The 10,883-nt window shown below is 44.5% G+C and overlaps 2 protein-coding genes across 2 annotated transcripts; one reads left to right on the forward strand and one right to left on the reverse strand.

Moving 5' to 3' along the window:
* Positions 1 to 2,947: 2,947 nt before the first annotated feature.
* Positions 2,948 to 5,724, reverse strand: LOC147041444 (uncharacterized). The gene is made up of 5 exons (XM_085939429.1): positions 5,565 to 5,724; positions 5,215 to 5,493; positions 3,427 to 5,127; positions 3,249 to 3,332; positions 2,948 to 3,168 (listed from the first exon to the last, which is right to left on the reverse strand). The coding sequence occupies exons 1-5, from the start codon at positions 5,599 to 5,601 to the stop codon at positions 3,140 to 3,142; spliced, it is 2,130 nt and encodes a 709-aa protein (XP_085795555.1). The 5' UTR covers positions 5,602 to 5,724; the 3' UTR covers positions 2,948 to 3,139.
* Positions 5,725 to 6,608: 884 nt separating this feature from the next.
* aurkb (aurora kinase B) lies at positions 6,609 to 10,419 on the forward strand. The gene is made up of 9 exons (XM_085939431.1): positions 6,609 to 6,747; positions 7,264 to 7,302; positions 7,656 to 7,731; positions 7,813 to 7,858; positions 8,132 to 8,320; positions 8,509 to 8,647; positions 9,309 to 9,457; positions 9,553 to 9,727; positions 10,065 to 10,419. Exons 1-9 carry the CDS (start codon positions 6,742 to 6,744, stop codon positions 10,236 to 10,238), a joined length of 993 nt encoding a protein of 330 aa, XP_085795557.1. The 5' UTR covers positions 6,609 to 6,741; the 3' UTR covers positions 10,239 to 10,419.
* Positions 10,420 to 10,883: the final 464 nt, after the last annotated feature.

Here is a 10,883-nt window from a genome sequence, read left to right on the forward strand (position 1 = left end):
CAAGGTTGAGGGTTGAGAGGGCGGGGCTGTGGTGAGAGCGACCGAAGATCATGAGTTTGCATAAGTGTACACACCCACTGATAAGTGGGGATGTGGCTGTGCACAGAAAAGAAACAACACCTTCTCCATAGGACTTCAGAACCAAACCCCAAATCAAGGCGAGCTGCTCTCGTAGGCCTTTTTGCCAAGGTCTTGCTGTCTTCGAAAAGTTGCCCACTCAGTTTCTCAAGTCATGTCCTTGCTGGTTATTCATCTTCACCGTGCAAACTAATTCAAAACAAAACCGGATTCGTCATTTGTCTGCTATGAAACATTTCTGCTGCTAGTTGACTTTGCTGCTAATCAGTCGAGTTATTGATCAACAAAGCGAGGAAAACGACGACTCAAGGTTGCGTCTCGCTCTTGTTTATTCATCCGCCGGCGATGGCGATGAATGACAATTAAGATAATGACGCCCGCGATCAATGACATTCAGCGACGCGTGCGGCTACGCTAATTACTTGCGACTTTTGCCAAACTTTAAAGTGGTGCTAATACTACGCTAATTTGCAACAACTCGCGTGAGATGAATGTTTTTGTCAAGTAATTGTAGGCTAATTTTGGACAGTGAAGTCTTGTTTGTTTATTTTAAAATGATTGGCAGGGGGATGAGCAGTTAGCATGGCACTAACTAGTTTGGAAGTTTTTTTTCCCGCCGTCTCCACCCTCATCCCGAAAATGACGTCTCGCACGCAGAGCAAGAAGTGAGTCGATTCCCGAACCTGAACGCGGGCTTGCTCACTTTGACTCTCGTAACCATGACTACAGCTTTGCGATTTCAGCCGTTCCATATGGAGCACGACGGAGCCTTTCCGTCCAAGCGCAATCAAAATCTCCCTCTGCGTCTGGAAGGTGACCTCGGCGCAAACTCGGATAATCCGATTCGCTGTGAGGGGAGATTGAGTTTATTCGGGTTGCCGAAGGTCCTCTCCGGCCGAGAGATGGACGCCCGGGAGCGAGCAGAATCATTTTACCGGCCCCAGATGGAGATTCCATAAGCGGGTTAACCTTCGCGTGAGCGCCGCCTTGCCAATATCATCTCGGTGGTGGCAATACTTTGAAGTTTATGACGGCGAGAAAGGCCAAGAGGCGCCTCTGCCGTTCGCTCCAAATCATTCAAACCGAATCTCCCGCGGTGGAGAAGGTCTATGCACCAACGTGATGTTCCGGTTTCAAAATGGGCCCTGAAGGTCAAGAACATGTTCGGAGCCTTTTTGGATGTCGGCGGCCTGCAAATGCACGGCTAAGCACTTGGCTCTTCCTGTCGCGCTAATGAATTCTCTCATCTTCTCTCTGTGGGTGATGAATGATTGCTGGCTAATTTGCTTTTCACTTTGGACACTTTGGAGCTCGGCTCAGGGGTGGACCGTCGTGGTGTGGTGGGGAGGCCGCATTAACATCTCGCAAATGAAGAAGAAATTAAATTTTCAGCCCAGGCATCTCGTCTCCTCTCCTGACCTTGACTTCTGTTCCTACTTTCTATATTTCTTTCATCTTGACATCATATCCGTTCTTCCTTCATGTCACTTCATCCCTTTCTTTCTTCCTTTTGTCCTTCCCACCTACAATGTTGAGTCCCTTCATTACTTGCTCCCATCCTTGAGTTTTTTTTCCTTCCTACTGCATTTCTTTCCTTGCATTCATATTTCCTGTCCTCCTTCCTCCCTGCCTTCTACCCTTTCTTCCCTCCATCCTTTTTAAAATAAATTAACACACACACCTTGACATTCCTCTGTGTGGGTTTTTTTTATTCCTCCAATCTAGTTTGTGCAGCATTCGCAGGTCTAATGACCTTTTTATGAGCCGCATGGTCTCCTCCGGGCTGCGTGGCCTTCGACAATTGCTAAGGTGTGACGGTAAGTGTGCGCACGGCGGCGGCGGCATCAGCGGGGCCTCCCGAATGCGGCCGGCGTGCTGGGATGAGGGATTAGAGGAGAAAAAATAGAATATGATATCGGCAGATCAACTTGTTTGACTTTAGCAGCGTCTTCATGCTTGCACGTAATCCCAAACCGGGATATTTAATCATCGGAGTGACCCAAGGGTGCATACAAGCAAAGGTTTTCAAGTCATCTGTCCAAAAACAAAGAGACATCCAACAGAAGCCACGTTTTGCTATTGAGCAAAAAAAGCAATTCCTCAACAGCCCCACACAGTTTATTCCAAGCGACCACCGCAGCAAAACAGGACTAATCGCCTGATTCAACACGGCGGGAACTCTAATGCTTTAGATTCAACACGTATCATTATTTATTCAACACGTTTAGCTGCCCTGCGGCCTGACATTACACATTAGCAGCCAATCGTGGAGTTCACAGTCGCCTGCGCGGCTCAATCGAAACACCGCGGCATTTTATGATGGCGGGTCAATAAACGGATACAAAAATACAGTTTGCAGTCCGGAATGCACGTGTATGCCAACGCTAGCATGACATTAGCAGTGAAGAAAAAATAAAAAAACGAGGGGTGACAGGATTCTGACTTTTTTCTCAGAATTCTGACTTTCTCAGTTTCATTCTTTAAAGTCAGAATTCTGAGAATAAAGTCAGAATTCTGACCTTAAAGTCAGAATTACCAATTTCTGACTTTAAAGTCAGAATTCCAACTTTAAAGTCAGAATAAAGTCAGAATTCTGAGGAAAAAAAGTAATTTAATTCTGAGTTTAAAGTCAGAAATTGGGAATTCTGACTTTAAAGTCAGAATTCTGAGAATAAAGTCAGAACTCTGAGAAAAAAGTCCGATCCTGTCACCCCTCGTTTTTTTTTTTTTTTTTGTCTTCACTGGCCCTAATCCTCTTCCGTATTAATCAGGGTCGCCCTGACCGGCAGTATTGTGCTTTGCTGCCTCCCACCTGTGACCATGTGTTACTGCTCAAATGATTTTTTAAAGTACGTCAGAAGTCTTCAACTATTGCAGAAATATACTTTTATCTTTATTGTGCCAACAAATGTAAAAGACAAAAATAAAAACAATGACTCCAAATAATCCGTGTTTATTTAGTGGTTAATAGTAAATTTAGTGACCGTCTATATAAATAAGTGCAAATAATTTAAGTGTACAAAACATCTAAAAGTGACTTTGATTGGTGCTCTTGTGCAACTCAGCATCGTGTGTCTTTTCTTGGACTTCCTGCAGACAGAGAGAAAACAATATGAAACATTGCTTATTTGAACATTTGGACTCCGAGAAAGGACAAGGAAGACAGACACCTTGTGAATGTGACGTCTTGTGCTTGTTCAAGTGCGCTGATCTCGTGCCGTCAGGATTGGCCACGGCCGTTTTCCATGACTTCTCTGGTGGATAAAAGGTTGCACGTTCAGTTTGGACCGAGTCTTTTGGCTTACCAGGAAAACAATGTTAAACCGGCGTCCGGTTGCCTCGGCACACCTGTTTGCCACCCGTGTGTCCAGTAAAGTTGCTCAGCGTGCGCTGGCAAGTTCTCGTCCAGCTCCCGAATGGCGTTGCCGTGGGGACAGTGGCGCAATGGCTCCCCGGCCTGGAGTAGGCGGCGCGGCGCTTGGTCGTGCGGGCAGTTCTTCTCCCAGTTCTGCTTGGAGCCCAGCGGCCTCTTGCGCCTGCCAAGGCGGCTCTCCAGGCCTACGCGACACGAGCAGTCCGACGAGTCGCCTTCCGTGTCGCACGCGCGCCGTAGAGCCGTAGAACTTTTCCTCGGAAGTCTCTTGTCGGTGTGAGACTTGCAGGTGTCACACGTGGACGTCAGGGCCTGGTTGCGCTGCTGGAAGGGGACGGCCTTTCTTTTGAGGCCTGGACCGGGCTTGGCCAAGCATCTGCTGCAAAATCGTTCACTCGTCAGACTAAAGATGTTCTCGTTGAAGGTTCTGGTGATGAAACACTCGTGGTCCGAGAGGCTCTGTCGACCAGTCTTGCCTTTGGGCTTGTATCGCTCCTTGGGCTTGCGCACACAAGATGGCTCCCTGTACTCCAGCTCCAGTTTCCTCCTCCGAGCGGGAACCTCTAAGGTGGTCCGGTTCACAACTTGGTTCTGCTTTTTGGGAGCGGGCGGGATTCTGCTATAAACCTTTGTTCTGTCAAAATCTGCCAGCCAGCTGCTGGAAGGAAGATAGGTGGGTAAGGACTCAAACGATGTGTCCTGTTGCTCCTGGAAGCTTGGTTCTTGTCCAAGTTGTGGGTTGTCTTCCTGTTGAGGACTTCCTAAATCGGGTGGAAGAGGAACTTCTGTTTTGTGCTTCTTCTCAGGAGCTCCCTCCTCCATTATATAGTGCACCTCCGTTTCAGAGGGCAGGTCATCCTCCAGAGAGGGACCGGTTTCTCCTGCAGGAGCTTCATGTGTAGACAATTCTTCAGCGGAGTGGCGCCTTCCGTCGGACTCTTCCACAGGGGTCATCGAGTCCAAAGTGTCCTCCATTGACCACACTGGTCGATCCAGAACTTGAGATTGGATACTCTGTGAGGCCATCTGTAGATCTTTCTCAACAGGCATCTCCTGAATAGCAGAGCCAGTAAAGAAATCATTGTGCTCGTTGGACTCCTCCAACTTGAGAATCTTCTCACTGGGACCACCAACCAAGAGGATGTCGGGACAAGCTTGCGTCTTCTCCGCAGAAATGTCCAGCCCGTTGTCCGCGGGGAAGCCGTGGGAGACCTCTGCCATCTCGTGAGAGTGAAGAGGTTGGAGTCCCACCGGTGCGGTGCAGCACTCAATGGTCAACTCCTCCGTCTGGATGACGAAGCTTCCGTTGGGAGGGGCTCCCATTTCCAGAGTATCATTCTGCACCTCCAAAGTTGGTTGGGGCGGTTGACTGGTGGATCTGCTCGGCGTAGTCGCACCATTGCAGTCTTTGAGGACCTCAGGGCTGCCGGAACCTGGATTCCTGGTTCTAAGCACACCGGCGAGCGGTTCTGTTTGGACCTCAGTGGTGGTGACTTTTCTAGCCGGCGCGCTGTGCTGGTAGCGATATCGTCGGGCGTGGTAGGCCATGGTGTGCTGGTAAGGGTTTAGCATGCGCCTGTAGTCGGTCAGGTGGAGGTGCGTTCGGGGCATGACGAAAGCGGGGGGCTCCATGTAAGGATTGGGCTGGTAGTGCGGAATCATCGGCATCCCGTAACCTGGAACAGAGTGCAAACGTATGCTCAGAAATGACTCCCAAAAAAATCGACACGGCCTACCATCGAGTTGAAGTGGCACAAACCGACCTAAAGGTTGGCAGCCGTAGTAGGGATTGTATCCGAGCGGCAGGGCCACGGCCAGCGGCCACTGAAGACCCTGCATGGGCATGTACGGCTGCGAGGGCTGAAAGAAGAACATAGGCTTGTGGTTCTGCTGCTGCTGATCCTCAGGACGACTTTCCGCTGGAGCCTCGCGGGCCCGTGTGGCTCCGGGAGGAGCTCCGGGTGGAGGTCCGGGTGGCAGGTTTGCATCGCAAGGACCCAAACCGTGGGAAGTGTGCGCGTGAGAAGAATCAGCCTCCATTGCTAGTGAGACAAACGACGAGAGAATGAAGTCGGCGCCGTGCTGCAGGAGCACGTGAGGTGAGTTCACTTACCTGTAGGTTCAGCGGGACAAAGCAACTCAGCTCGCATTGTGGCGTTTAGACCCAAAGTGAGGCTGCACACTCCTGATAATGCTTTTGGTCAGGGCGTGGCTGCAGGTGATGAGCGGCCATTTTGATTGATGATGTCCCGCAGCTTGGCGTGCAGGCACTTGAGGCCAGCCGGATCAGGGCCATACTTGAAAAATGGTACCAATGATTTGGATTACACTTTGGACAGGATTAATCTGGATACCCAATGCACATTCATTTGAAGTTACTCTTAATTTGATTTACCATCCTACAGTAGAGTCTTTATTTGAATGACTCATTTTAATTAATTGAATTAATGTATTAATTTAATTACATTTAAAGTACAGTTTTAATTTGAAGTATATTAGTTCAAATAGTTCAAATGAATAATGAATAAACTACTCTAGAGCAGTGTGACGTCAGTGCCTCCCCAGTCATGAACCTCACCGCACGTTCTTCATGTTTGCACTTGGCCTCAACTACTGAAGCAGCACAACTTCTGCCCAACTCGAAAGTGACAGTTCAAGATTCAAGTTGACCAAAGTTTTATGATTTAATGATAACTTTGAAAACTTGGCTGGAAATTGCCTTCATGCTACTCGCCATGATGATTGCAATTTTATATCAATATATACATATTGATATTTGGGGCATTACCGCCATCTACTGGTCAAACGTTATGACGAGAGATCCGCCAGTCACACTAAAGACCTAATATATTGGGATCAAAACTCGTACTTGAAAAAATAAAACTTGAATCTGAAAATAAAGGTGCAGAACGTAATATTTGAAAAATAAAACAATGTATCTAAAATACAAATATTTGAAAGTTTTTTTCGAGTTGCAAATAGTTTTGCTTCGCCTTGGTCATTTTTAAAAATACAAAATATTTCTTAAATCTCCTTAAATAACGCACCTTAAATCTCTTGGTGCTCAGCACTGTCAATGGGTATTTATGTTTTGTGTTTTATTTTTGGTACATTCATAACGTCTCAGTTGTTTTTTTTTCTTTATGTGTCCCCTGGCCAATAGAAACTCTCGATGTGCAACACGCCAGCCAACCAGCTTAGCCCGTCTTGCCATTTTGAAAAAGTCGGCGGCAGTAGTCGTCCGGAGTAAGCGTTAAACCATACTATAAAAGCGCCAATTTCACATAAAGATGCAGGTAACGTATTATTTTCGTATCGTAATTGTAAAACAAAACAGTGCTTTTGCTGATTCCGAGTTATTCCAGTTTCACCTAGTTCGTACAGCGTTTAGCTATCGACGCTAGGTTAGTTACTCTCGGTTGAACAAATGAGCCTAAATCAACCATTTATTGTAGGACCAAGTCTGGTTTCTTGCTTTTTTTTTTTTTTTTTACATACATGTCGTCGATGATAATAACGTCGTTTGCGGCTTAGTCGTTACTTACAACTGTTCCAAATGTATGTCCTGTGTTGTTGATCATCTTTCGAAAAGTATTTAAAATGGCAGTCATCTGCAAACCTTGCTATTATTGGTCCATGTCCGGCACATAATGCATATTTGCACTGTGTATGTTACTGGAAGACTGACAACATATTACGAACAAGTCATGTTAAACTGTCTTAACTGTCGATGTGTCAATGTGTAATTTTGGTGGCTAACCAATTGCATTAAAATCTGAAGGACGATTAAGTAACATGTCATTTCTCCGTAGAATAAAGAAAATAACGAGCCAAGGGCTTTCCAACAACCGGTAAGATGATCATGCGGTGAACTAACATGTTGGTGTTGTAATCCTGTAGTTGTATTGAAATCTATTGGATCCTTATACGTTTGTATGTGTGTGTGTTTTACATAACAATGTACTTCTGTATTATTGAGCCATTGGTTTTTACAATTGCAAATTATTGTCATCAAAAGTCACCATTTATGGTACCCAAGAAGATGGTGTAAATTAAATCCACACAGGTGTACATTTATTGACAATTACATATATGTATTTTTTCTTTGTCCTGGAAACAAAATGTCCGTACAGGAATGTGATTCTACTTGGAGTATCTTGAGTCAAGATGATAATTTATTTCTACTTTTTACGTGTTTGTCTAGACCTCAAGCATCCTGGCTGGCCCACAACGTGTTCCGGTTAAACCGCGACGAGCCACAGACAAAAATGTTGTTACGGGTAATGTGTGCCCCCTTTAAAAAAAATCTATTGTGAATATTATTGCTATTACTTTACTGATAAAGTGTACATCAATTTCAGAACCCGTAAGACAATATGTTGGTTCATCCTCCAGTTTGGTTCCGAAGTAAGTACACAGTAATCCCCTTTTTTTTGTGTTAAACATTTATGGATGCTCTTCTGTTTAAAATTCATTTAAAATAAGTTTAGAATTTATTTTTAAAATAGTTGTCAGTGTGATTACAGTAGGTTTTGTAACTGAATTATTCACATTGTTTGTTTGAGGCGCAGCCCACAGTTAGCTAGTTCTTTTTTTTTTTTTTTTTTACCAATCCATTCTTGACACCCTCTCCCCCCTTTTTTTTAAATGTTATTGTTATTATTATTTTAATACAAATAGGCAGATCAGTATTGAAGACTTTGACATCGGTCGACCACTGGGGAAGGGCAAGTTTGGCAATGTCTACCTAGCCAAGGTGAAGAAGCTGGAAGCCATTGTGGCTCTCAAAGTGATGTTCAAGTCCCAGATGGAGAAGGAGGGTGTGGAGCACCAACTCAGAAGGGAGATCGAGATCCAGGCTCACCTCAAGTAAGTGTCTTCTCATAAATTTGATTTTGTCACATTGACTTAACACGACAGTCGTATACAATCCCTTCTGATCCAATGCTGTTAAAGATTTGTTCAACAAAAAAAATTCTATATTTTATAATAGGCATGCTGTGGCAATACCACTGTATTGATAAATATTTGTGTTTTTTTTTTCCCCCCCCCCTCAGGCATCCCAACATCCTTCGCTTTTACAACTATTTTCATGACCGTAAGAGGGTGTTTTTGGTGCTGGAGTACGCGCCACGTGGCGAGTTATACAAGGAGCTCCAGAGATTAGGACGCTTTGACGATCAGCGCACTGCCACTGTAAGCCATTGTGCTATCAATTGAGCCGCGATCATTTGGTCAGTGGCGATGGTGTTATTCGAAATGATCGTCTCACGTTTGCAGGATTTCAATCTATATCTTTTTTTAGAATTAGAAGTTTTTGAACTTCACTTGGTTTTAAGTCATTTTTAGAGCAGGCGTGTTGGGTTGGATGACTTAAGTGTAGTTTTAGATGAGTTTTAATTTAAAGTTATGTCACAGGCCGGCTCAGTCAACTGTTGGCATCGTTTTGGTTTGTTTTATTGACTCAAATTGTGGCTTCCGTTATCTTTTTCAAACACACTCGATCATTAATGATTTTTTTTAAAAATAAAGGTACTAGAGAGGATCCATACGCGCAAATGTCTCACCACATACCACTGACGGACTCTTAAGATCTGTATATTATATATGAACCGCGCGCTCTATGGGACCAGAAAAACCTCAACCAATCATTGTCGGCGTGAATGATGGCAACACTGGTCAGTTGTCAATCCATCTGTTTTTCGGGTTTTATTTCCACGTTGATATCTACGTATGCTCGGAAAGTTTGTCTGTAATGCCTTCAAATGTTACTTTATTTTGCTGGCCTTCAATCACTAAATTAATCGAGTTTTTTTTTTTTTTAAAGTTCTGAAGACATTGCTGTTTGCATTTCCAGTTTATGGAAGAGATCTCCGACGCACTGCTGTACTGTCATGCAAAGAAAGTGATCCATCGTGACATCAAACCGGAGAATCTTCTACTTGGCTACCGTGGAGAGCTGAAAATGGCTGATTTTGGTTGGTCAGTTCATGCGCCTTCCCTCAGGTATGCAGCGCCTAACAAATAGTACAAAGTTTTGAAACAGATTTGTTTTGAAGCCGCAAGTGCAAACTTCATGTACCGTATCAACATTTGTTCAGGCGGCGCACGATGTGCGGGACGCTGGATTACCTTCCTCCCGAGATGATCGAAGGCCGGACCCATAGTGAGAAAGTGGACCTGTGGTGCATTGGGATCCTCTGTTATGAGTGTCTTGTGGGGAATCCTCCCTTTGAAACGTCTTCTCATGCTAATACATACAAAAGAATCACCAAGGTGGGTCATGAACAATCAGCCTTTTGATTATGTACCTTTTTCAGGCAAAGTTGCAGCCTCAGTCTTTCATAAGAGAAGATTGAGAATTTGTCTTGACATAAATTGGTGAGGGATCAAACCCCAGACCTTTGGTTTGGATCAAAATGGTTGCAAAAGCCCCAGTTCAAATTGGATCAGCGACTAAAACAGAAAGGAGGGGCAGATGATTTTAATCGAAGTGGCCAGCAAAAAAGTCAAAACTACAACTTAGCTCATTATTACGAGAGGGTGAAAGCAAAATTTTACAATCCACCGTACGCTCATGAAGCATCCCGAATCCTTTTCTATTCATATGCAGGTGGATCTAAAGTACCCGAGCATCATTTCAGAAGGTGCGCGCGACCTGATTGGCAAGCTGCTTCGCCACTGCCCCGCCGATCGTCTACCGCTACAGCGCGTGATTGATCACCCGTGGGTCCGTGACAACTCTCGGCGGATCTTACCCCCAGTCTGTCCTACCAAAACCTCATGAGCCCAATCCAAATCCAAAGCTTCCTTTATGTTTGTAATGGGTATATATATTCTCTGTCCTGCATTTGATTTTATTTTTAGTAAATGTCCTACTATTATGTTGTATCATGTACAGAGTGGTGTTTTAATTTACCGGTGCATATCAATAAATGAGTACAGTAATCCCTTGTTTATCACGGATAATTGGTTCCAAAAACCACCCGCGATAAGTGAAATCCGCCAAGTAGGGTCACCCGCCCATCTGTACATTTTTTGTGTGTCAATAAATGTACCGTAAATTTCGAGCTATAAGCCGCACTGGACTATAAGCTGCACCAGCTAAAATTCTTGATTATTTTTTTTTGTTTTATACTTATATAAGCCGCACCGGACTAAGCTTCCCGTGCGCACAAATTATTTGCAAAGAAAGACAGAACATAGAAAGCCTTTTGATAGTTTTAATCACATTAACATTTCGTTGTAAACACAGAAGTAACAGCACTAGCTGGGCTAAATTTTTAATAACATTAACATTTTGATGTAAACACGGAAGTAACAGCACTAACTAGGTGGGTAAAAAAAACAAAACATACCAGTCAACAAAGAGAGCCATCTTTGTCTTCCTCCTGTCCACTGACACAAGCAAATTCTTCTTCCTCAGTGTCCG

The sequence above is a fragment of the Syngnathus leptorhynchus genome, chromosome 19 (assembly GCF_054491065.1).
Source record: "Syngnathus leptorhynchus isolate UIUO chromosome 19, UIUO_Slep, whole genome shotgun sequence".
NCBI classification, from domain to species: domain Eukaryota; kingdom Metazoa; phylum Chordata; class Actinopteri; order Syngnathiformes; family Syngnathidae; genus Syngnathus; species Syngnathus leptorhynchus.

Excerpts from the sequence above, each read along its gene's own strand:
- LOC147041444 (XM_085939429.1), bottom strand. The coding sequence starts at position 5,601 with ATGCGAGCTGAGTTGCTTTGTCCCGCTGAACCTACAG. Across the intron at positions 5,128-5,214 it reads CTACGGCTGCCAACCTTTAG|GTTACGGGATGCCGATGATT; the intron begins GTCGGTTTGTGC and ends ACTCTGTTCCAG. Across the intron at positions 3,169-3,248 it reads CAAGACGTCACATTCACAAG|GAAGTCCAAGAAAAGACACA; the intron begins GTGTCTGTCTTC and ends CTCTGTCTGCAG.
- aurkb (XM_085939431.1), top strand. Across the intron at positions 7,732-7,812 it reads AGACAAAAATGTTGTTACGG|AACCCGTAAGACAATATGTT; the intron begins GTAATGTGTGCC and ends CATCAATTTCAG. Across the intron at positions 8,321-8,508 it reads GAGATCCAGGCTCACCTCAA|GCATCCCAACATCCTTCGCT; the intron begins GTAAGTGTCTTC and ends CCCCCCCCTCAG.